General features: G+C 37.3%; 2 protein-coding genes across 4 annotated transcripts; both read left to right on the plus strand.

Moving 5' to 3' along the window:
• The first annotated feature begins 4,161 nt into the window (after positions 1 to 4,161).
• LOC132640059 (isopentenyl-diphosphate Delta-isomerase I) lies at positions 4,162 to 19,234 on the plus strand. Its single transcript, XM_060356480.1, has 6 exons — positions 4,162 to 4,329; positions 7,361 to 7,416; positions 17,517 to 17,608; positions 17,854 to 17,956; positions 18,044 to 18,181; positions 18,633 to 19,234. The coding sequence occupies exons 1-6, from the start codon at positions 4,277 to 4,279 to the stop codon at positions 18,884 to 18,886; spliced, it is 696 nt and encodes a 231-aa protein (XP_060212463.1). The 5' UTR covers positions 4,162 to 4,276; the 3' UTR covers positions 18,887 to 19,234.
• A 2,160-nt stretch (positions 19,235 to 21,394) lies between these two features.
• LOC132642162 (probable WRKY transcription factor 26) lies at positions 21,395 to 25,813 on the plus strand. Of its 3 annotated transcripts, none has more exons than XM_060359425.1 (5): positions 21,395 to 21,616; positions 21,884 to 22,083; positions 23,277 to 23,920; positions 24,565 to 24,723; positions 24,836 to 25,813. In XM_060359425.1, the coding sequence occupies exons 2-5, from the start codon at positions 21,985 to 21,987 to the stop codon at positions 25,377 to 25,379; spliced, it is 1,446 nt and encodes a 481-aa protein (XP_060215408.1). In that variant the 5' UTR covers positions 21,395 to 21,616; positions 21,884 to 21,984; the 3' UTR covers positions 25,380 to 25,813. The 3 variants fall into 3 exon arrangements, with proteins under 3 accessions (XP_060215408.1, XP_060215409.1, XP_060215410.1); XM_060359426.1 differs by having other exon boundaries at positions 21,893 to 22,083; XM_060359427.1 differs by having other exon boundaries at positions 21,921 to 22,083.
• Positions 25,814 to 26,319: the final 506 nt, after the last annotated feature.

A 26,319-nucleotide genomic window follows, 5' to 3' on the forward strand; every position in this document is an offset into this window, starting at 1 on the left:
ATCTTCTTCCTCGTCATCTTGATCGCTAAATCCATCACCAAGAGCTTATGTCGGGTTGTAAGATATTCGCTCGGAATGACCTTACAATCCTTGCACAGACCTTTATCATCCTTCATAAGGAGTAAAAAGTCTATTTGAGTCTTAGCCACCGAACTACGGAAGGTTACCAAGTGTTCCTCCTTCTTTGGAAAACTCGAATTGGCTATCACCAACCCAAAAGCTCTTGCAAAATCCAAAAGTGAGACTCCTCCTCCATTCCTGTCCCCGAAGCCAAAGCCTCCATGCACATCATCATAACCTCCCGAAATAGGTCCGATGTGTCCATTGAAATCACCTCCCACAAATAGCTTCTCAGTAGGCGGTATGCCTCCCACTAATTCGTCCAAATCCTCCCAAAAGCGCCTCTTCTCCTCGTCGCCTAAGCCCGCTTGCGGCGCATATACACTAATAATGTTCAAAGTGAGTCCTTTAACGACCACCTTAATCGACATCATCCTATCAATGACTCTCCTACCCTCTACCACCTGATCCCTTAATTCACTATCTACTAAAATGCCCACCCCATTTCTATACTTCGACCTACCAGAGAACCATAGCTTATACCCGTCTACCTCCTTAGCTTTAGGACCTACCCAATTGGTCTCTTGGATACAAGCTATATTAATCTTCATCTTCTTAAGAATCTTAACTAGCTCTATGGACTTCCCCGTTAACGTTCCAATGTTCCAAGATCCTACTCTCAACCTAGACGCTCCTTTAACCCACTTACCCCTCCTAACCCTCGCCCCCGTCCCCGAACGAGAACATGACCCTAGTCTACCATCACTAAGCAAAGCCACGAAACTGAGTATGAACTAATAAACTATTCAAAAGTCTAAAGTTAGCAAAAATGTAACTACAAGTGTATGGACAAATAATGGATATGGCAACCGGAGGTACTAACTCCAGTTGAAATGAACCTGATCGCCGCCGGAAAACACTGTTCAAGGTCCGAGTACTGTTCACTGCTCACTGCCGGAGTTACTGTTCATTACCGGAGTTACTGTTCACTATTCACTGCCGAAATTATTCTCACAGAGACCTGAAACAGTAGCAGAGAAGAGGGGGACAAGAAAAGAAAAAGAAAAAAGAAAAAAAAGGAGAGAAAGAGAGGGTTGGCCGGAAAAAGTCTCCGGCGATGACGCAGCTGTGTTCTGGCAGCTAAAAAAGGGGAAAAGGAGAAGAGAAGAGGAGAAGAAGAAAAGGAAAGAGAGAAAAAAGTAGATTTGGCCGGAAAAGTGGCCGGCGTTACCTGGTCGCCGGAGTTACCTGGGCAGTGGTGCGGTCTGGCCACCTGATGGGGTGGCGGGTGGGGTGGGAGGAGGGAGGGAGGAGATGTTACCGTTGGAGAGTTGGAGATCAGAGGAGAGAGAAAGCAGAGGAAAAAAAAACGAATTTACTAACAAAATAAAAATATGGAAATCATGTTCTTGGTGTTCTTCACCATCTTCATGTGTGTTCTTGTTCCAACCACAATTTCAATCCAAAATTTAAAGAAGAACTCATCCAAATTTGTTATAACTTCATCTAAAGGTTTCCCACAAAGACCCGAAAACAGCCCCAAAATTAATTTCTCAAAATTTTCATCAAATAAAGTAATCCATTTTAAATCTTCAAGCTTTCTAAAGAACCATTAATGGTGTTTTGATGAGCTTCTTTGATTTTTCTTTTTATTAGGAGAGAGAGCAAGAAATTGTGTTTGTTTATGGTAAAAAACTTATCAAAAGGTAAGAATAATGACAACAATGAAGATAAAACACATGATTTTAGAATCTCCATTGAAGGAGTTTAAGCTAGGGGAAATGGGTGGGGAAAAAGGGGAAGAAGAATAGAAAAATAAAATAAAAATTGACTAAATAAAGCTATTCACGCGCCACTAATGACTGTATCACACTCAATATGTCAAGTCAGCGAAAAATATCTAAATGACACAGTCAGGCCCTACCATAGGTGTCTAAATGAAACAAAGCTTAATCATTTTTTTGCTCGAATTGCCCTTCTTTTGGGTGGTCTTTAATTTTTGCCCCTCAAATTGGTGGTCTTTAATATTTTTCCTTCACTTAACACCCAGAGGTCCTGGGTTAGAACCCAGGCTCAGTTAAAAAATAAAATAAAATTCGCAAGCCATAAGTTGGGGTTCGCAGGGCAGAAGTTGGGATTCGCAAGGCATCAGTTGGAATTCTCAAGACATAAGTTGGACCCAACTTATGCCTTAAGGCAAAATTCCAGCAAATTTTTTGTTTTGTTTTTGCCTTAAGGCAGAGTTTGAAACCCAACTTATGCTTTGCGTTTTTTTTTTTTTTTTTTGACTGAGCGGGGGTTCGAATCTGGAACCAAAAAGCTTAGCAAAGCGCAAAAATTAAAGATCACCCCCGACAAAAGGTAATGCTACAAATTGCCCAAGCTTAATTGAGTTGTTTAAGTGAAAGTTCTTTGGGACCATAAGGCCCTAATGGGTTGGGCCCAAAAAATAAAAAATAAAATATGCGTCCTAAACTTGTTGGTATAGGGGAGCTTACAAAAATACTAGTAATTATACAACTATTTACAATACCTACAACTATTTTTTAATTTATAGAATCTACAAAATATACCCTATAAATGATAAAAGGAAAAAATCTTTGAATATGGTCAATTTAGTATAAATATGGTAACAAATTTATACAGGTTATACTTTTTCCCCAATTTGTCTCTACAAATTCTCCTTTCCTATCTATCATTAATAATAGAATTAATAATATGATAAAGGCAATAATATTAAGTATAAGTGACAGAAATAATATAGATAAATTTTTAGATATGGTCAATTTAGTATAAATATGGTAACCAATTTATACAGGTTATATTTTTTTTCTTTATTTGTCCCTACAAATTCTCCTTTCCTACCTATCATTGGATTAATAATATGATGCAGGCAATAATATTTAAGCATAACTGACATAAATCTTTAGATATGGTCAATTTAGTATAAATAGGGTAACCAATTTATACAGGTTATATTTTTTCCTTTATTTGTGCCTATAAATTCCCCTTTCCTACCTATCATTAATAATATAATTAATAATATGATGAAGGCAATAGTATTAGGTATACTTGACATAAACAATATACATATACCATATATACTAAACACGTACCTTTAAGTCCATATATGTGCATCGATATATACCATATCTCCATATACCATATATCATTTACAGGTATATTTTCATGTACTTTTCTTATACCATATACCATATCTCCATATACCCTAAACTATATCAGGTATATTTTCATATATCATATACCATAGACCATATCAGGTATATTTTCATGTACTTTCTTATACCATATATCATATACCATATCTTTTCATGTACTTTTCTTAATATTAATATATTTAAATAAATTTCTTTAAGTCACAAAAAAATAATTGCATTCATCACGTGAAAATAATAATAAAAAGAATAAAGAGGAGGAAACGAAAGAAAAAAATATATTTTTAAAACGGTTTGAAAGAAAGAGAAAGTAAAAAGTGAATATATGTATTAATGACAGTAACTCTTAAAATTGAGTATTATACATATTTTAGGAATGTAAGAAATTATATTTTTATAATTAAAAAGTTAAAATTTTGAATAAATTATATTTATGTAATTTTTATAAAGTAATTATAATCTTTTAAATTATCATTTTAAAAGGTCGTATTTGTGTGAGTTTTCAGTTAGTTAGGTGTCCTGTGTTGACTGATGGAAGGGAATGGAATCTGGCACGTTTCTTTTTTTGTCTGTTTTAAGAAAAATAAAAGTTAGTAAAACATTAAGTGGTCCTTTGGTAAATAGTCAAAATTATTCCGGGATTGTAATTCCGGCACTAATTTAGCACAAGAGTTGGGATAAAATAATCCTAGTATAAGTGGGATAAGATGAGATATCACATCTTTTATCCCAGGACGCATTTTGTGCTTATAATACAAAAAATTAATGCTGAAATATCCCAACTTATATAATGTACCAAACGACCCCTAAGTAAGTAAGTGGAAAGGTGACAGGAAAAAGAATCAAAAATAGACGGCGGAAACTCCAACCAATCCCACGTGTCACTCACTATTATTATATTACCAACAAATATTTTCAAATCTGTCCTACGCTCATCCACTTTCCCCATAAATTCTCATCCTTCTCTTGTTTCTTCTTCACTCAAATCTCACATTATTTCATTTTAACATAGGACTAGTTTTTATTAGTTGTCATCAAGAATGGCTGATGCAAATATGGATGCTGTACAACGTCGTCTCATGTTCGAAGACGAGTCAGTTCTCTCTCTCTCTCTCTTCCCTTTTACCTATTTTCTAGCAATTTTTTTCAGTATATCAACGTGGAATATAAGTGTGAGATCTACTTTGTGATTGACCAATGTTTCAAAAAGCTACTCTCTCCGTTTCAATTTGTTTGTATTACTTTCTTTTATAATCCGTTTAAATTTGTTCCAACTTTTCACATGACATGTGTTGGGATCGGGAGTCCGGGATAGTGCGGAATTAGAAAAAACAGTCAATATAAAGACAATAACAAAGATAATAGGAGACAAAGATTTAACGTGATTCGATCAACTTGACCTACATCCACGACCAAAAGAGGAACAAATTTACTAACACCAACGAATACAAAAGAGAGTATAAAATTAGAGTAGTTAAATACTCTAATATCCCAAAAGCCCCAAAAGAATAACCTCACAAGATCACTCCAAGAATGGGTTCACACAAGTGTTTTCCAACCAGGAGCGGATCCACCCTTTACGATGGGGTGGCATGGCACCCCCTCAATTAATAAATTTTTATATACTTATATTGTAATTTGCTTAAATTAGGTTAAATATTTGATCTTGCCACCCCCAGTTGTAAATTAGACAGAGGTGCCACGGCTGATAGACACAAGTTTGAATCTATTTTGAACATTTTCCGACTTCTGTTTTTCTTTGGGCTTTTTACTTCCTTTGTACCAGTAATTCCCTTTTCGGCCCTCTCAATTTTGTCTTTATCTTTTTTATTATTTATATTGATTTTCCTCTTTTCTATTATTTTATCTGTGATCTCTAGCGAGAACACACAAATAAAAACTTCAAAATCCCTTAAATTAAGTATTTCTCTTAATCTCAAATCTGTGAGTATTTAAATCGAAAAACTTGGGTCTCAATGGGAATTTTGGATTGAGATCAAAATTCAATTTTTTTTTTAATAATTTCTTTTGTTTATTACTCCCTCCGTCCATGTTTACTTGTCTATATTTGACCTGGGACACTCTTAATAAGTAATAAATAAAATGAGAAATGAATTGGAGTACTTAATAATAAGTATAAAATGGTAAAATATGTCTTGATTTTCCCAACTATATAACTTACAAGTAAAAGTGGATATATATTTTTAGTATAATAGACAAATAAAAATGGACGGAGGGAGTATTATAAAAATTTATGCTATTCTATAATTGTTAAATTCAATTTAAATCACTTTACTACTTAAATTGTGATGGAAATTTCGTAGGTACTGCTTAGAAAAAATATGAAATTTATGATTTATTTTTGAGAACTTTGTAGTTTATCTAATTCTACATTTACTTATGAGGAGTATTTACCTATTGAAGAGTTTTTCTATTATTTTTCTTATTTTGATTGGTGTAATTCCCTTATTGAGGATGTTATTTTACTTGTGCAAAGTTATTTTTTAATATACATAAGAGATGCAAGGTCCTTGATGAAAAAGTTGATTTTACTTCTGTTGTTAATGGGTGTTAATGAGTGTGATTTCTTATTTAAGATGTTAATTATGTTCGTTTCTTGATTTTTAAAATGTAATTTTCATATTTGCAAATTAAAAAAAAGCCTATTAAGTTGACCCAAATAAACTAAAAAGAGATGGACTCGACCCAAATATACGTTCCTAACAAGATATATATTGAAGAAAATTGTGGCACCCGCCACCTTCAAATCCTAGATCCGCCTCTGTTTCCAACACAACTTTCTTACAAAATACTCTTTATAGAAGAACACAAACTCAACTAACTTCTTCTCAAATTGGTGTATTCTTGCAATGAAGAAATAACACTCTTTTTATAGGAGCAAAACTTGGAGCCCAAGTTCTATAATAAAGAAAATAATAAATGGTCAAATTTTCTCTACCATATAACCATGCTTTGGCTCCAAGAAATATTTGTGACCAACTAAATTGGCACATGCCAAATAAGGCCACATCTTACAACATGTTTGGCCACAACATTAAAGGACATGTTGGTACATTCTAATGTATCTTTAGTTTAAGGTCACACATTCGATTCAAAAATCTTAAAAGTCCTTACTTTCTTAAATTCCGTGACAAATATTTTTCTCTAACTTATGAAAAACAAAGCTTCTTCCATAGTAAAAACTTGGCCAAAGACCTTAATTTTTTAAAATAAAAACTTTTTTTTTTTAAAAAAAAAAATTACTAATCATTTTTGGCTTCATAGAAGGTTGGCCAAGCAAGCTACTAGACAATCTCTAGAACCTTTAATTTGCTTTGTAGTCTGTAGATAATCCCACAATGGAGCTGCTTTATTCTTTTGCCAGTAAAATCAACAAATCTTAATTAGATTGGTTTTATTTTAGTCACAAGTTATGAGCAATTTGCTTCTGATGGCGCAAACAGTGGCGGATCCTGGTCAAAAAAACAACAAAAGCTAAATATTAAAAATAATGTTGTCAGCGGGGATCGAACCTAAGACACTAGAGACAATTTTGAACACACTGGACCACTAGAGCTAACCTTTTGCACTTGTTTAGGGTGTTCAAATGTTAATATATGTACATAAAATCTACCGTATATATACACTATAATTTTTTGCCATGGGTGTTCGGGTGAACACCCTGCCACCCACGTAGATCCGCCCCTGTGTGTAAAAGCTACTAGGTTCTCGTGAACCCGCACGTATGCTCTAGTTCCGCCACTGAAACTGACCATGACTTTACCTGTATGCTTGGGAGTGCCAAGTTCAATTAGTGGATGTATTGTTGTCAATGAATTGAAATTTTGTTTTCTGGTTGTACTGGACAAAGATTATTAAAAATTTGACTTTTTAATCACTTCCCAATTCAAGATGCATTACTTATAGGATATTGAAAGTTAGCTAATCTTGTGGTAGTTGTTACAAGATAACCTTTTGTCAACTTTCAGTACAGGGTCTTATTTCGCCCTATTCTACTCTTTTAACTTGCTGTTATCAACGTTTGATCTGCATTTTTAGAGTTTCGGCAACTTTTTAACTGTTTTCCTCATGTTTTAACACTTTCTTTTCTTCAACACTTGCAGATGTATTTTGGTGGATGAGAATGACAAGGTTGTTGGTCATGAATCCAAGTACAATTGTAAGTTTAAGATTTTTGCTTCGTCTTTAGAATGTCTGCTGTGTTATCTTCTTGTGTATTTGCCTAGGTGTCTGTATCTTATTTTGACATTGAAGGTCCATGTTATGTTAGGTAAATACAATCAAGGGAGTTTTGGTGGTGGATAATCTAGAATTTGCAAATTTTCTAACTTTAAGTACCTCATATGTTAGATCACTTTATAAAGTGAAAAAATGCTACAACTTTCAATTCCATTCTTATCTTGTTTAGGTGATAGCACCTACTGAATCAGTCAGCATCATTGTCAATTTCAAAATAAAAAGGTTGATAATACTAGATTCATGTTGATTTTGCCTTTTTGCTGATTTTGTAATCAGCGAATATTTGGTGGATTCTTTCTCTGCATTTTGCTGTTAGACATTTTTTTTTTCTGCATTCCTTGCCTTGGTGCTGGATGTAGTTTCTTAACTGGGCAGTTTCAGCTAAATCAAGGTTGTTTGTTGCAAACCTAAAATAAATATATAAATAAATAATTTTGTCCTCTATCCAACTGTTTAAGTTTTTAAATGAAGTGACCACACAATTTGTAAGGAAATAGATCTTGGGTCTAGCTCAACCACAAAAGCTAGCTCATAAGGGGAGGGGTGCCTAAGACCATATAAGGAGATCAAAGACCTCATCCCAACTGATGTGGGAACTCAACACCTCCCCGCACGCCCAAGACTGGACATCTGGAGTGGGGACAATATAAGATGGGGGCCCAATGCCGGGTAATCAATGAATTGGGATGGGCCTGACTCTGATACCATGATAAAGAAATGGATCTTGGACCTAGCTCGATCCCAAAAACTAGCTCATGAGGGAAAAAGACCTCATCCCCAACCGATGTGGGAACTCAACACAATTCAACATGAGAGACAGAATTTCAAGGTGCTTGACCCACGGAAGAATTTTGGCCCATGTGAGAGGAGCATGTTGCATATTTAAAATAAATAAATGTCTCCTCTCGACCAGTTAAAGCTTTAGGATGAGGTGGTTATACAATTCAACAGTGTTCTTTTTAGAGAGATCAATGTTTTCTTCTTCTGTAAGCTTGAGAAACTGCTTAGATAGTAGGAGATTTATTGGTTAGGGTGATGTAGTTGGAATTTATGCTGTGAAAATTTAATTCGTAACCTCTAAAGAGGTTTTGTTATTACTATTAGGGGGAAGGCGAGAGGAATATTACATGGGTGGATTCGATCCCTCACCACGTGGTGAAGGACGAGGGGCTCACACCATGTGAGCTACCCTCCAACCCCAACCTTTAAAGAGTTTAGTGTTGGGTCCATCCCATAATTTGAGGAAGGAAACATCTCCCTCATTTTAAGGAAGAAAACAAGGAAAAAAACATTTCCCTTGTTTTGAGGAAGAAAACATATTCCTTGTTTTAAGGAAGAAAACATTTTCCTTGTATTTGGCAAATTGTTAAGTGCTTGCTTGAGTCACAAATGACATCAATAGGTTCATTTCATCCCTATAAATTGGGAAGCCTTCTATCATTTGTAGACACACCAAAATATCAGACATTAGATCATCACAGCACAACCAAGAAGAGTTGTGTAATATCCTTGAGAGATTTGTGAGGTGTTTTTTTTGAGTTTTTTTTAGAGCTTGTATGTCTCTTCTTTCTATTCTTGAAAGTAATAGAAGTATTTTTCTCTCATATTAGCCCGATACTATAATTCCCCCCCAACAAGTGGTATCAGAGCCAAGGTTCTGTCTGAGTATGCTCTGTGGTTGCAGCATAGTCTGAACTTCCACATCAGAAAAGAATTACCTTGGTGCTCCTGCATCAGCTGTCACGTCACCGGTCAGTTTTGTAATTTTTTGAAAAATTGCAGTTTGGTCCCTCAATTTTTTTTTTAAATTATTCAGAAGGTGAAAATGACCATTGACGAGTCAACTTCATCTTCTGGAGCTATGATTATGCTCACGGCTACCAACTACACGCTGTGGAAACCTCGGATGGAAGATTTCCTCAGTTGTAAAGACCTCTTTAATCCAATAGAGCTGAAGGGTATTAATCCTGACCCGCCCAAGTCAATAGAGTGGAAGAAAATTAATAGAAAAACTATTGGTCAAATCCGACAATGGATTGACCATAGTGTCTTCCACCACGTTGCACAAGAAATCGACGCTTATGCCCTTTGGAAGAAGTTGGAAGACATGTACCAGGCCAAGACCGCTCGGAACAAGGCCCTTCTAATGAGACGCCTTGTCAATATGAAGCTCAAAAGTGGAACTTCTGTTGCCGAACATATCAGTGAGTTCCAGAGTCTGGTAAATCAATTATCTTGTGTAGAAATGCCACTTGGAGACGAAATGCAATCTCTACTACTTCTTAGTTCCCTTCCTGATAGTTGGGAAACACTAGTTGTTAATCTCAACAACTCAGCCCCAGATGGCAAACTTACCATGTCTGTGGTCAAGGATGCATTGTTCAATGAAGAGGCAAGAAGGAAAGACATGAGCACAGATCAGACTCATGCCCTTGTGACGGAGAATAGAGAAAGATCACAAGGAAAACAACAAAGAAACAGTAGAGGAAAAAGGCAAAGTAGAGGCAAAAGTCGGGGGAGATCATCGGATGGCCAGAAACCTTCTTATACCTGCCACCATTGCGGTATAGAGGGTCACATGAAGAAGAATTGCTACAAATGACTAGAGGAGCAAGGCAAGAGCAGTTCTCAACCGAAGAACAAGGGTGGTGAAACGCTCATCACAATCTCAGGTGATGTAGCGTACTGTACTACCCATGATGAGATATGCCTTCACGTCTCAAGAGAAGACATGGAATGGGCGGTAGATACTGTAGCATCCTACCACGTAACTCTCCACAGGCACTACTTCACAACATACAAAGCTGGAGACTTTGAAGCGGTGAAGATGGGTAATTCCAGTTCCTCTGGAATAGCCGGAATTGGTGATGTACAAATAAAGATAGGTACCGGGAGCACAATCACTTTGAAGGATGTCAGACATGTGCCAGATCTTCGGCTCAATCTCCTGTCAGTGGTATCTCTTGACAAACAAGGGTATGAAAACCATTTTAGCAGAGACACGTGGAAAATATCAAAGGGCGTTTTGACAATCGCTCGAGGACATGTTTGTGGCACATTGTACAAAACGCATTTGAGAATTTGTACAGACAGCCTCAACATTGCAGAGGAGGCTTCTCAGGATTTATGGCACCAGAGACTCGGCCACATGAGCGAGAAAGGGTTGACTACCTTGATGAAGAAGAATCTTATAAATGTTGACAAGAACGCTGCACTGTGTCCTTGCAATCATTGTCTATTCGGTAAGCAACACAGAGTGTCATTTAATTTCACTTCAACAAAAAGATCAGAGTTGTTAAGTTTGGTACACTCTGATGTCTGCGGTCCTATGGAGGTTGAATCACTCGGTGGAAGCAGATATTTTTTGACTTTTATCGATGATGCTTCTCGGAAAGTGTGGGTGTATTTCCTGAAAACGAAGGACCAGGTGTTCGAGTGCTTCAAGTCATTTCACGTCTTGGTGGAACGTGAAACAGGAAAGAAGCTGAAATGTCTCCGATCTGATAATGGAGGCGAGTATACTTCCAAGGCGTTCGATGCATATTGCAGAGCATATGGTCCTTCGTCTTCAGGTAATTTAGATCGGAGACATTTCAGCTTTTTTCCTGTTTCACGTTCCACCAAGACGTGAAATGACTTGAAGCACTCGAACACCTGGTCCTTCGTCTTCAGGAAATACTCGCCTCCATTACCAGATATTGGAAGTATATTGGAAGTATACTCGCCTCCATTATCAGATCGGAGACATTTCAGCTTCTTTCCTGTTTCACGTTCCACCAAGACGTGAAATGACTTGAAGCACTCGAACACCTGGTCCTTCGTCTTCAGGAAATACACCCACACTTTCCGAGAAGCATCATCGATAAAAGTCAGAAAATATCTGCTTCCACCGAGTGATTCAACCTCCATAGGATCGCAGACATCAGAGTGTACCAAACTTAACAACTCTGATCTTTTTGTTGAAGTGAAATTAAATGACACTCTGTGTTGCTTACCGAATAAACAATGATTGCAAGGACACAGTGCAACGTTCTTGTCAACATTTATAAGATTCTTCTTCATCAAGGTAGTCAACCCTTTCTCGCTCATGTGGCCGAGTCTCTGGTGCCATAAATCCTGAGAAGCCTCCTCTGCAATGTTGAGGCTGTCTGTACAAATTCTCAAATGCGTTTTGTACAATGTGCCACAAACATGTCCTCGAGCGATTGTCAAAACGCCCTTTGATATTTTCCACGTGCCTCTGCTAAAATGGTTTTCATACCCTTGTTTGTCAAGAGATACCACTAACAGGAGATTGAGCCGAAGATCTGGCACATGTCTGACATCCTTCAAAGTGATTGTGCTCCCGGTACCTATCTTTATTTGTACATCACCAATTCCGGCTATTCCAGAGGAACTGGAATTACCCATCTTCACCGCTTCAAAGTCTCCAGCTTTGTATGTTGTGAAGTAGTGCCTGTGGAGAGTTACGTGGTAGGATGCTGCAGTATCTACCGCCCATTCCGTGTCTTCTCTTGAGACGTGAAGGCATATCTCATCATGGGTAGTACAGTACGCTACATCACCTGAGATTGTGATGAGCGCTTCACCACCCTTGTTCTTCGGTTGAGAACTGCTCTTGCCTTGCTCCTCTAGCCATTTGTAGCAATTCTTCTTCATGTGACCCTCTATACCGCAATGGTGGCAGGTATAAGAAGGTTTCTGGCCATCCGATGATCTCCCCCGACTTTTGCCTCTACTTTGCCTTTTTCCTCTACTGTTTCTTTGTTGTTTTCCTTGTGATCTTTCTCTATTCTCCGTCACAAAGGCATGAGTCTGATCTGTGCTCATGTCTTTCCTTCTTGCCTCTTCATTGAACAATGCATCCTTGACCACAGACATGGTAAGTTTGCCATCTGGGGCTGAGTTGCTGAGAGTAACAACTAGTGTTTCCCAACTATCAGGAAGGGAACTAAGAAGTAGTAGAGATTGCATTTCGTCTCCAAGTGGCATTTCTACACAAGATAATTGATTTACCAGACTCTGGAACTCACTGATATGTTCGGCAACAGAAGTTCCACTTTTGAGCTTCATATTGACAAGGCGTCTCATTAGAAGGGCCTTGTTCCGAGCGGTCTTGGCCTGGTACATGTCTTCCAACTTCTTCCAAAGGGCATAAGCGTCGATTTCTTGTGCAACGTGGTGGAAGACACTATGGTCAATCCATTGTCGGATTTGACCAATAGTTTTTCTATTAATTTTCTTCCACTCTATTGACTTGGGCGGGTCAGGATTAATACCCTTCAGCTCTATTGGATTAAAGAGGTCTTTACAACTGAGGAAATCTTCCATCCGAGGTTTCCACAGCGTGTAGTTGGTAGCCGTGAGCATAATCATAGCTCCAGAAGATGAAGTTGACTCGTCAATGGTCATTTTCACCTTCTGAATAATTTAAAAAAAAAATTGAGGGACCAAACTGCAATTTTTCAAAAAATTACAAAACTGACCGGTGACGTGACAGCTGATGCAGGAGCACCAAGGTAATTCTTTTCTGATGTGGAAGTTCAGACTATGCTGCAACCACAGAGCATACTCAGACAGAACCTTGGCTCTGATACCACTTGTTGGGAATAAAAATAGACCGCAAGAATAATATTCCCGGTATTAGTGATAAATGCGGAACACTAACTTATGGTTAAATTAGAAGAATATGCAGCAATAATGACACCAAGATTTTTACGTGGAAACCCTTCTGAATAAGGAAAAAAATCACGGCCAAGAGGAGCAGCTGATATCACTATAGCAAGGAATTTTACACCGTGTAGTAACGAGTACAAATACTCCTAAGACCACTACACCCTCAAAAGAAAAACACTCTTTTGATTTTTCCCACCTCACTGCAATATCACTCACACTCTATGTTTCTTCACAGATTAGTTTCTTATAGTCTATGGAATACCTCACTTTGCTCTCACTTAGATGTATTGTCTGAGATTTTGGTGTGTCTACAAATGATGGAAGGCTTCCCTATTTATAGGGATGAAATGAACCTATTGATGTCATTTGTGACTCAAGCAAGCACTTGACAATTTGCCAAATACAAGAAAGATGTTTTCTTCCTTAAAATAAGGAATATGTTTTCTTCCTCAAAACAGGGGAAATGTTTTCTTCCTTGTTTTCTTCCTTAAAATGAGGGAGATGTTTCCTTCCTCAAATTATGGGATGGACCCAACAAATCTCCCCCTCCAGTCCCATACACCTGAAGGAGGGTACACTGGTTTTTTAGTTTGAGTGTATGCCGACAAGTTCTTTGCACAATTCGAACTTGTCTCTCGGTACCACCTTGGTCAGCATGCCTGATGGATTCTCCTTTGTGTTGATCTTCACTAGTCTCAACAGTTGTTGATCAATCGTCTCGCTTATCCAGTGATACCGAACATCAATATGTTTTGTACGGGAATGGTACATGGAGTTCTTGTTCAAGTCTAGAGCACTCTGACTGTCACAATGTATCTTGTATTCTTTCTGTTGGATCCCAAGTTCTTGGAGATAGCGCTTTAGCCACAACATTTCTTTACTAGCTTCAGCGGCAGCAATGTATTCTGCTTCTGTTGTAGATAAAGCGACACACTTCTGCAATCTTGATTGGCAAGAAACAACTCCCCCTGCAAAAGTGTAGATATATCCTGAAGTAGATTTTCTACTATCAATATCTCCGGCCATATCAGCATCTGTATAGCCTTCCAAGACTGGATTAGCTCCACCGTAGCAAAGACATAACTTCGTGGCACCCTTCAAGTATCTGAGAATCCATTTGATTGCCTCCCAATGCTCCTTCCCGGGGTTAGAGAGAAAACGACTCACTGTACCCACTGCATGAGCGATATCTGGCCATGTGCATACCATGGCATACATCAGACTTCCAATTGTTGAAGAATAGGGTACCGCTGACATCTCCCCGATCTCTTCCTTGGATGTGGGACATGTTCTTTTGCTCAACTTGAAGTGATTCGCAAGTGGAACACTAACTGGTTTGGTATTATTCATGTTGAATCTCTCAAGTACCCGATCAATGTACTTCTCTTGAGATAGCCATAACTTGCGATTCTTCCTGTCTCGAGTGATCTGCATCCCAAGAATCTGTTGAGCCGGTCCCAAGTCTTTCATATCAAAAGACTTAGAGAGTTCTTTCTTCAGTTGGTTTATCTTCATTTGATCTTTCCCAACGATCCACATGTCGTCTACATATAGTAGAAGAGCAATGAAGGGTCCGTCTGGAAGTCTCTTGATGTATACACACTCATCCGCAGTAGTCTTCTTGTAGCCTTGACTCTTCATGCATGAGTCAAACTTCTTATTCCACTGCCTTGGTGCCTGCTTCAAACCATACAAGCTTTTAGATAGCTTGCACACGAGATTATCACTTGAAACCTCAAAACCTTCTGGCTGCTGCATATAGATTTCTTCTTTCAAATCTCCGTGAAGAAATGCTGTCTTCACACCCATCTGTTCAAGCTCCAAGTTCATACTTGCTGCTAAGCCAAGTATAACTCGGATTGAGGTCATCTTGACAACTGGTGCAAAGATCTCATCAAAGTCTATTCCTTTCTTCTGCTGGAACCCTTTGACAACCAACCGAGCTTTGTGTTTCACCACTTGTCCGCTTGTATCCTTCTTTAACTTGAACACCCATTTGTTTCTCAGTGCCTTCTTCCCTTTAGGAAGTTCTACGATCTCATAAGTTTGATTTTTCTGCAGAGATTCTAACTCATCCTGCATTGCTATCAGCCGTTTTTCTTTATCCTTATGAGACATAGCTTCTTGAAAACTCTCCGGTTCTCCATCTTCAGTAAGCAAAAGGTATTCAGATAATGAGTACCTTTTTGATGGTATATGGCCTCGTTCAGATCTACGAGCAGTTGGAACCATCTGAGAAGAACTACCATCATCTGTGTCGTGTGATGGTTCTGGTGAGGTGGGTTGTGGCTCCCCTTGCTCAGCACTCTCTTCTGTCTCCTCATCTTCTTCTGCTTCTGAGTTTTCTTCTGGCACTTCGTCATTATTTCTCAAGAACAATTCTGGTGCTTCATTTGAAACTTGAGCACCCTCATTTGACTTCTGAGACATCGTGGATTTTTCAATGTCTTCTATTGTCAAATTTTCGTGAAACACAACGTCCCTGCTTCTGATCACTTTTTTCTCCTTAGGATCCCATAACCTGTATCCAAACTCTTCATTTCCGTAGCCAATGAAAATGCATGGGATAGTTCGTGCATCAAGCTTCTGTCTGAGCTCTTTGGATACATGTGCATATGATGAACACCCAAATACTCTAAGATGTGAGTATGTAGGATCCTTACCTGTCCATAGCCTTTCTGGAACTTCAAAGTTGAGTGGTACTGAAGGTGATCGGTTGATGAGATAACATGCGGTATTGACTGCTTCTTCCCATAATGGCTTTGGAAGTTTAGCCATGTTCAGCATGCTCCGGACACGCTCCATGATAGTCCGGTTCATTCTTTCAGCAACGCCATTGTGCTGAGAGGTGCGTGGTACTGACTTCTCATGTCGAATGCCATATGCTCTGCAATATGCATCGAACGCCTTGGAAGTATACTCGCCTCCATTATCAGATCGGAGACATTTCAGCTTCTTTCCTGTTTCACATTCCACCAAGACGTGAAATGACTTGAAGCAAATATATAAATAAATAAATTTGTCCTCTATCCAACTGTTTAAGTTTTTAAATGAAGTGACCACACAATTTGTAAGGAAATAGATCTTGGGTCTAGCTCAACTACAAAAGCTAGCTCATAAGGGGAGGGGTGCCCAAGACCATATAAGGAGATCAAAGACCTCATCCCAACTGATGTGGGAACTCAACACCTCCCCGCACGCCCAAGACTGGACATCTGGAGCGGGGACAATATAAGATGGGGGCCCAATGCCGGGTAATCAATGAATTGGGATGGGCTTGACTCTGATACCATGATAAAGAAATGGATCTTGGACCTAGCTCGATCCCAAAAACTAGCTCATGAGGGAAAAAGACCTCATCCCCAACCGATGTGGGAACTCAACACAATTCAACATGAGAGACAGTATTTCAAGGTGCTTGACCCACGGAAGAATTTTGGCCCATGTGAGAGGAGCATGTTGCAGATTTAAAATAAATAAATGTCTCCTCTCGACCAGTTAAAGCTTTAGGATGAGATGGTTATACAATTCAACAATGTTCTTTTTAGAGAGATCAATGTTTTCTTCTTCTGTAAGCTTTAGAAACTGCTTAGATAGTAGGAGATTTATTGGTTAGGGTGATGTAGTTGGAATTTATTCTGTGAAAATTTAATTCGTAACCTCTAAAGAGGTTTTGTTATTACTATTAGGGGGAAGGCGAGAGGAATATTACATGGGTGGATTCGATCCCTCACCCCGTAGTGAAGGACGAGGGGCTCACACCATGTGAGCTACCCTCCAACCCCAACCTTTAAAGAGCTTAGTGGCAAAGATGTCGTTAAATAACCGAGAAAGTCTAGATTATTTAACTACATCGGGTGGATATTTGGTGAGAATTCTTTGCTTCTATGCAAGGATGGGTATTATTCGAGTTGAAGAATAGAGGGGGCATGCAGCAGCACTAGATCTGCTGCACTCTTGTTACACCAATTAGAAATGTTCTATTGTACACAAAGGAATATGAAGAAATTCCCCTTGCATTTGTTTCCTGAGTGAAACAGTGAGACATGGAGAGACAGGAAAAGTAGTCATATTCCCCTTCAGAGCTTACCTATCTGGTACACAAATGGGAGGAATCTTCTTGGCTGGTAGCTAAGTAAACACTATGATATAAAGAACAGAGGATGAAAGGATGCTTACCATCTCACATTAACTTTTAGCTGCCAACAAAATAGTACGAGAGGGAAATTTCTCTAATTTACACTAACAACCTGGACAATAAAAGAGAAAGTATCATGTTCTTGTCTATACAATCATTCGTTCATGTCTCATATTTTTGCACAATAACCCGCTATTGATGTGCAGGTCATTTGATGGAAAAGATCGAATCTGAGAATTGGCTGCACAGAGCTTTCAGTGTATTTCTTTTCAACTCAAAGTTTGAGCTTCTTCTTCAGGTATGTGGTATAAACAAATTGCAAGTGTTGCAGAGTAATGGATGTCAAACACCTCCTTTTGATTCTTTCCCTTTCAAATAATATTACAAATTGTAATTGAGACGGTTGTTAGTAGAATATTGATATTAAGACAAGCTATAAATAAGTAGTCATAAATCATCCAATGAGTTGTAGCTGAGATGCATCTTTGTAGCTTTTGAAGATTAAAACATTTAATATATGTTATTCTTGTGTTGGATGTGTAGCAACGATCTGCAACAAAGGTAACCTTTCCTTTGGTGTGGACTAACACGTGCTGCAGCCATCCTCTCTACCGAGAGTTTGAGCTTATCGAGGAGAATGCTCTTGGTATATTTTCTGTTTGAGCTGAAACTTTAACTTTTACCCTGGGTTCTCTTCTTCAATTCATTCTGGTGTTGTAATTTCAAATACTAGGTGTAAGAAATGCTGCACAAAGGAAGCTTCTTGATGAACTCGGTATTCCCGCTGAAGATGTCCCAGTTGACCAGTTCACACCATTGGGCCGTATGCTTTACAAGGCTCCGTCTGATGGAAAGTGGGGAGAGCATGAACGTAAGTAAATGACACATCTTTGTATTTGATGTTGGTGTGCTTAAAGCCTGTTTAACCAAGCTTTTAGGAAGATAAAAGTGCTTATTTTAGGAAGTTGGGGTGTTCGCCCAATTTTTTAGGAAAAAAAAGTGTTTTTGCGCTAGCAGAAGATGTTTTTCAGAAGTTGAAGAAGATAACTTTTCCCTAGAAAAACTTTTGAAACCTTGGTCAAGCACAAATTACTGCTCTAATATGGACAAAAGTGTTTTTCAAATTGATTAGCCAAACATAACTGCTACTCCCCAAAAGTACTTCTTTTTAATAACACTTCTGACAAAAAATACTTTTCAAAATAAGTAGATTTCGAAAGCTTGGCCAAACAGGCTATTAGCATCTGCAGGACTACTTTTGTTACTGGTATCAAACGTTTGGTGGTATGAAATCGTAGCAAATCCTTCTTTTGTAATTGCAGTCGATTATCTTCTGTTCATCGTTCGTGATGTCAATGTGAACCCAAACCCTGATGAAGTTGCCGATATCAAATACGTAAACCAAGAACAACTGAAAGAGCTATTGAGGAAAGCAGATGCTGGTGAAGAAGGTTTAAAGCTATCCCCTTGGTTCAGGCTTGTTGTTGATAACTTCTTGTACAAATGGTGGGATCATGTTGAGAAGGGGACTATCCAAGAAGCTGCTGATATGAAAACCATTCACAAGTTGACTTAAAAGCTACGTCGCTCGGATTCTCCAAAAATATTGCCCGAACTCTGTCCGATCTTGCAAAAATGCACTACTTTTGGAGGATCTGCACGCGTCGGCATTTTTGAAGAGTCCGAGCAAACATAGCTGAAAAGGAGCTAGCCAACTGTTAACATGGTTGAACAAATACATTCCTATTCCTTTAGACAAATAAGTTTGGTGGTAACATTTTCAAGATTTCCTTTTGCATCCCTATGTTTTGTTGTTGTTGTGAGAATAGAGCAGAAGTACTTTTGAACTGATCAGAACTCTGTGTACCCTAGAAGTTTGTCTGTTGAATTCTATTAAAGTAGCTTCTGGTTTTGTGCTTGGCAATTTTTATGAATCCAAAATTTTCTGTATCATATGACTGAATTTGCCATTTTTAGCTTGATTGGGAATGTGTTATTGGAAAAATTCTCAAGAACACATCGAAGGACTTTGGAAGAAGGGCTTTTTTGGTCATTATGTAGTTTTATTCCGTTGTTAGATCACTCTAAAACAAAGCGTTATCATTTTGGAAACTACGCACCTCGCTGAAATTAAGGATGAAAGAATCTCAACCTAAAATATCTGGACTTTAATTTTGTCTATAGATCTTTGGTATTGCTACCAAACACTTGTTGTCATGGTTCAAACCCAATTGTCAAGATATTGTCAACTTTGACCCGACCTCTTTGAGCTATCCAAGGGTTTGAGTCTCATAGTTTTGTCCGCTTAGATTTAACCCATAATTCTCCTGAATGGTTGTATTCTAAACTTTACCTTTATACGACCACTAACTTTTCCTACTATTCTGATGTGGAATTTGCCTAAGGTAAGTTTCACACGAACCCATTTCGAGTTCAACCGCCGGCTCTTCGCGAGCTGTAAATGTTGTGTAGGCTTGGCTAAGGAATTCACAACTAATTACTTTTATTAACATAATATGAAGCATACAACTATTACCGCTCAGTCCCAAGCAAGTTGGGGTTGACTATATGAATTCTCATTTTTTGTTTAAGATCAGCTCATATTATTATCATATAAAACATACTGGTGTAATACTCAATGACTGAGATATTTCACATGATCTCATATATCCCAATAGACATTAATTCCTGAAGATTTAAAAGAAAAAAAGTGTTGAAAGCCATGGTGCAATCTTAAACTTCTGGAATAATATAAAGACATACTGCATAAATAGGCCTTCAAACTTGGTTGTATGTCCTCCAACCGGAGGGGTACACAAGTAGACATCTCAACTTGTATCTACTTTGTCAGTTGAACACTTTAACTTACAAAATGATCATCTAGACACCTTCAAAATTTAATTGCCACGTCAACATTTGTGTTTACGTGTTCAACTTTATACAAGTTGAAGTGCCTACTTGTGCACACCAAAAATTGGAGAGCATAACGCCAGCTGAGGCTAAGTTTATGTATTATGCCTAATATAAATTGAAAATAATTTTCATTTAGTGCAAAAGAAATTATTAGGTTCGTTAATCAGTTAGCTCTCATGACGCAAAAATAGTGAACTAGTGATTAAGTTTGATTTTGACGTTACAAGAATAAGGTAACTGTATGCTTGATTCACGTAAATTTATCCAAGTATATGCACGATTCTTTGAGAAAATTCTCTAAAGAACTCATTTCTCCTTTTCTTTTTCTTTCAAGATTTAGAAAATGATTAGATCTCTTTGAAGTCTACATACACTAGGAATAATATTTGGAAAAATTTACACGCTCTGTGTTTACACCAAATAAATAAATGCATTTAATATTTTTTCTAGATGTACTTTTATTACTCGACCACTATTAATTCATATATATTATCATCTCAATTTATAGTTAATCATGATAAACTCATGCAGTTTGGTGTAAATATTCAATGTTTGCAAGAGTAATATATACCTCAAGTTCTATGCACTGATTGTATAGATGTTCACAATCCGATCATTTTATAAGATAATTACAAGTAAATCTCTATAAGTAAGTAGTAAGAGATAACTTGGTAAAAATGATAATTGACATGTGTTATCTGGTGTATAATAACATACTCTTACTTCACTTTATATTAAACAAGCATAAACTTGTATAATTTGGTGTAAACACCATATACTAGTGAACTTTCGAGTAATGTATTCCTCCAGTTCTATGCACTGATGATGTATTTTTTTTTTTATATATGTGTGTGTACACAATCAAATTATTTATAAGATAATTACAGATAATTATCTATAAGTTTCAAAAGATAACTTGACACAAATGGTAATTGATATGTAATCAAAGGCTATTAAATTTAAATCATCATCTAATTATCATTATTTCTTAAAGATAAGAAAGTTTTAGATACTAAACGTGGCCCTAATCCCTATATTTCTCAACCTTCTAAAAACCTCCTTTCACTTTTTCCGGCTAACCAAATAAGTTTCCTATTTTCATGCTAACTAAATACTTAAAAAACTCAGTACTTATACTTGCTTTTTCCCTTACAATAAAACAAAACTATTCCACTTTTCACTCACTCTACATGCATTTATTGAAAATATAGAGTACTCCAAACAAAAACTTGAGTTTTGAAACTCAAGAAACAACTCTTAAAGGTGGAAGTCTTAATAAATGATTAGTGAAAATTGCTCTTAATTATTAGCAAAAAATAAGCCTAGCATTGTTGAATGCTAGGCAGCCAAATGTCGATTTCGAGGCAAAAGAGTTGACGTAGTGACACTTCAAGTATGATTCTAAACTCTTTCGAGGATATAAGTCGAAGAAAATGTAGATGTTGAGAATATAATTAAGTTTTGTGCATGTTTATATCTCCAAAAAAAATCATTTGACATTATCCGAGCATTTCTGAAGATAATTTTCTATATTTGATTTTTTTGTATTTCTATATTTTTCTCGACAATGGTTCTGTATTATGAGAATTCAACGTAAAATTACCTAGTTTTACTCTGATCATTAATTTATCGCAACTCTAATTTCTTATTTGTGTTTGAGACTGACAAGGTGAGCAAACTTTCTCTTGGGATTGAAGCGTTGTTATTGTTGCTTGTGAACGTTATTTTCAACAAGTTGCTAGCTATCTCGGCTTACGCGCCATGTTGTCGCCACCTTGTCGGACGGATTTCCTGACGATACCTCCCGGCATTAGTCCGGCGGCATTGCTTGATTCAACCATCATGCTCCCAAAATCACTGGTATATATATATATATTTTTTTTTTTCTTCTTTTTTTTTTTTTTTTTTTTTATGACATTCTTGAATATATATTTGGATGATCATCTTTTGTATGGATATATACGAGACATTGAAAGTTGCGTGGAAGTTGGTATGTCAGTTAAAGTCAAAATTGGAAATTTGTTGAGCCAAAAAAGTAATGAAATGGACAATATGTTGAACTAGATTTTGGAAAAGAAATTGATTACGAATAAATCCTTTTTTCTTCAGATTTTATGCATGATACTGAACATAAGTTACTAATTACGAGTAATACTTAACAAAGTATTTATTTGTAATTGCCTAATAAAAATGATCTGATTGCCTAAATCTTAATGGATAGAACTGAAGAAAAGTTCGCTTTGGTTTATGCCTAATGCTTACATCAAGTAGTTGAGATTAGTCCTCTTTTAGCTTATGTTGCTTGGATTATTCAAAAAATATTGTCGTATCCGTATTGCATCCTCAAAAAGTGCATTACTTTTTGAGGATCCCTACGCACCAAACGGTAATTTTGAAGAGCCGAGCAACACATGTTTTAGTTGGGTCTATATATTTCAATACTTGATTTATGATCTACCTTCATAACATAAGTTATCTTTTGAAATTAAAAAGAAAGTATCTTTTTGCACCTACAGAAAGATATCTTTTTGCACCTACAGAAAGAGATAAAGTATTACGATAAAACAATTGCAATTTTAAATGGGCCAATTATCTTAATCCAATCCAATTTTGTTCTTTCCTATTAAAAAAGGATATAGATTTCAATATTTCATATATAATCATATAATACAAAGTGAGTAGCATGGAATTGTGGCAAGGCTAATCTATACACAGGGGGGTGAAGCTACATTTTTAAGTACGGATTCAGTCGAACTCAGTAGCTTTCGCTTGGACTTTTTATTTGTATTAGAAAATTCATTAAATATGTATAAATATTTAATAGAGAACAGTAACTAAAACGAGCTATGAGGTTGGTTCCAGTAGCTTTCGCTTGGACTTGTTATTTGTATTAGAAAATTCATTAAATATGTATAAATATTTAATAGAGAACAGTAACTAAAACGAGTTATGAGGTTGGTTGCAAGTTCATAACACATAAACTTTAAATCCTGGTTCCGCCTCTTTTTATACATTTATTTGGTATGTAAGTTTTGTATTCCCCTCAATTGCAGGTACCTAATGAAACAAATGTACCACAAACTTTGAACTACATTGATTCAACAAACAATCAAATCCCTCAGCAGCAAGATTTCACCAAGAAACAAAACCAATTTGAGCAGAGGGGCATATTCAGCACTAGCATTAATACTAGCAATTCATCAGATGATGGATACACATGGAGAAAATATGGACAAAAGCATGTTAAAGGGAGTAATTTTCCAAGAAGTTACTACAAATGTACTCAACAAAATTGCCCTGTTAGGAAAAAAGTTGAATGTGCACCAAATGGACAAGTCATAGAAATTGTCTACAACGGTGCTCATAATCACCCGAAAACTCAACATCTTCGACGAAAAACTATGGATGATTCCTATGTTGTTAGCCAAGAAGATGGATCATCAGTATGGAGAAATGATCAGCAATTTACAAGTTGTAATGGACTAGAAAGAGCATCCTCTGCATCTGTCTTGTCTGATGTCTCCGATCCAATGTTGTCGAACAATCCGAAATCCATGAATATGTTTAAATCAGAAGGGACTCCTGAGCTTTCTTCTACACTTACTAGTTATGATGGTGAAGATGAAGATTTTGCCACTCAAGAAGGAACTTTCATTGGTGATGGTGACAATGAGTATGAATTAGAGCCAAAAAGAAGGTATATTTTTCTTCCTACCATTCTTCTTCTTTAGTTTCATTCATTTTTTGGGACGAGTTTAAAAGTATCAGGCCGCCTAAAAGATAACTACAAGTTACCGTTCTTAAAAAAAGGGGATAAGGAACCTTGAAAATAAGGCAGGTTACCTACTACAACAGGTTAAAATAGATCGATAGTGAAATTTTTTTTGAGAGGAGGGCTATTGTGTGTGTGTGTGTGTGTGTGTGTTTGCAACACAAATGGCGATACATCGAATACTATGCATTTTTTTGGAATGAGTTTACCTCTATACACCGACGTTTACAGTATTAGACCGCGTTAAAAGATAACTACAAGTAATCGTTCTTAAAAAATGGGATCGGTAACTCGGAAAATGATGGAGTTTACTTGCAACAATAGGTCAAAACTATGTTGCTCGGGCTCTCCAACAATGTTGCCGCGCTCGTGTCAGATCTAAAATGCACTACTTCTAGAGGATCCGACACGTAGCCGGCGGCATTTTTGAAGAGTCTGAGAAACATAGGGTTAAACTACATTGATAGTGTGAAAAACTTTTAGAGGGTTTTTGTATGATGTGTGTGTCTTTACAACACAAATGGTGATCCATTCAATTTATTTAAGTTGTGGATTACCCTTGACCTCAGGAAGAAAGAAGGCTATTCAGTTGAACCAAGTTTATTGTCAAGAACAGTGAGAGAACCAAAAGTAGTCCTCCAGGTGGAGAGTGAGATCGATATTCTTGAAGATGGCTATCGCTGGAGAAAATATGGACAAAAAGTTGTCAAAGGAAACCCGAACCCCAGGTATCTATTTATCGAATACATGTAGTTTAGACAACTTTCTGCATTTTTGAAGAGTCCGAGCAACATAACTCTTAACTCTGTTGATATTTCTAAAGAAATGTTTCCTGTGTAGGAGCTACTACAAATGTACAAGTGCTGGATGCATAGTGAGGAAACACGTCGAAAGGGCATCAGATGACTTAAAATCAGTAATCACAACATATGAGGGGAAACACAACCATGAAGTGCCATCAGCAAACAAGACGAACGGAGTCGCAGGACACGTCCGTTCAGCATCTACATTAAATGGGCAACAACCTTGCACTACATCTCGAAAAAGTCTCAAAGATTCAAATATCAGAGTGCAATTTCAAGATCTACCGATTCCATTCGAAAGGAAGCATTTTGTAGGAAGCGAATATTTAAGGCCAAGTTTTGGTGGAAGTTACCTTGACAACTTGAGTTTCGGAGCTTGTTCTTTGCAGCTTCCAGACTTCCCATTGTCATTGCCATTGCCAGCGCGAATGAGTTTTCCTGCAATACAGAACGAGCCTTGTCTTGGTGACTTCCATTTTCCATCCAATCCTTGTCTTGCAGTTGGGAATATCCAACATATTAATGATGACAACAATTCGAGATTCCTTAAAACCAAAGAGGAGTTTCAGTACTGGACGTAGCTCGGGGTACTGTCTTCTGATACATCGTTAAGTATAGATTCTTTCATCTAGTGGATGCAGGTGCACTCACTTCTTTCAACTTAAATAATACACATATACAGTTCAAGGTTTAGAAATATATGTATTTATCCTATCGATCAGGGTGGCACCTACCGATGCTATGACACATGTATGTTGGAACCAACAAGAAGCTATATGGAACATAAATTCAACGAAAGGCGATACCTGTGCATTTCAAGAACTTGCAACTTGTATAACAGGCCAAGAGTACTAATCGGTTACATGGCCGAGTAATTGGCCTAATTATTTGGTACTGTCAGTAACATGAACACCAGTCTTTATGAACATTTGTTACTCTCGTTTTATGGCGTTAATCAAGCAGATGTAAACGATTCATTAGGCAACAATGAATCCGAGTGGAATTAACCTATTTACATTTCATGGATAGACACACTTGACCACTCAACAATATCATTAAGAAGCGGAAATACAATCAATATTCTCTGTTGACATAGCCACATTTCTGAATTCTCGGCTTTGTGACAACCTATGTTGCTCGGACTCTTTTAAAAAAATTGTTGGATGTGTGTTGGATCCTCCAAAAGCTATGTAGTTTTGAAGTATCCAACAGGGGTGCGAATGTTTTTTGGAGGGTCCGAGCAACAACTAGAAAAACGCAGAAAATCTCCAAAAGAGTTGTCGTTTATCTTCAAATTATTTAGTAGCAAACCTGAGCCTTCAAGGGGGTGGCCTAGCGATCAAAGAGTTGGAGTAGTAATCTTGGGAAATAAGATCCGAATCCCAGTAGAGAAAACACTAGGTGAATTCTTCACGTCAACCTAAACCTTGGTAGGAACATAACCTGACAAAGGGTTCAGTCCAATTAGGACTCCAATTAAGGAGGTGCCAAACATACCCCCTCATTGATTTGAGATCTTGA

The sequence above is a fragment of the Lycium barbarum genome, chromosome 5 (genome assembly GCF_019175385.1).
Source record: "Lycium barbarum isolate Lr01 chromosome 5, ASM1917538v2, whole genome shotgun sequence".
In the NCBI taxonomy this organism is placed as follows: Eukaryota; Viridiplantae; Streptophyta; class Magnoliopsida; order Solanales; family Solanaceae; genus Lycium; species Lycium barbarum.

Bases quoted from the DNA above. Each gene is read 5' to 3' on its own strand.
- LOC132640059 (XM_060356480.1), top strand. From the start codon at position 4,277: ATGGCTGATGCAAATATGGATGCTGTACAACGTCGTCTCATGTTCGAA. The intron at 7,417-17,516 runs GTAAGTTTAAGA...ATTGATGTGCAG, and splicing joins TCATGAATCCAAGTACAATT to GTCATTTGATGGAAAAGATC. The intron at 17,609-17,853 runs GTATGTGGTATA...TTGGATGTGTAG, and splicing joins AGTTTGAGCTTCTTCTTCAG to CAACGATCTGCAACAAAGGT.
- LOC132642162 (XM_060359425.1), top strand. From the start codon at position 21,985: ATGTTGTCGCCACCTTGTCGGACGGATTTCCTGACGATACCTCCCGGC. The intron at 23,921-24,564 runs GTATATTTTTCT...CCTTGACCTCAG, and splicing joins GAATTAGAGCCAAAAAGAAG to GAAGAAAGAAGGCTATTCAG. The intron at 24,724-24,835 runs GTATCTATTTAT...TTTCCTGTGTAG, and splicing joins AAAGGAAACCCGAACCCCAG to GAGCTACTACAAATGTACAA.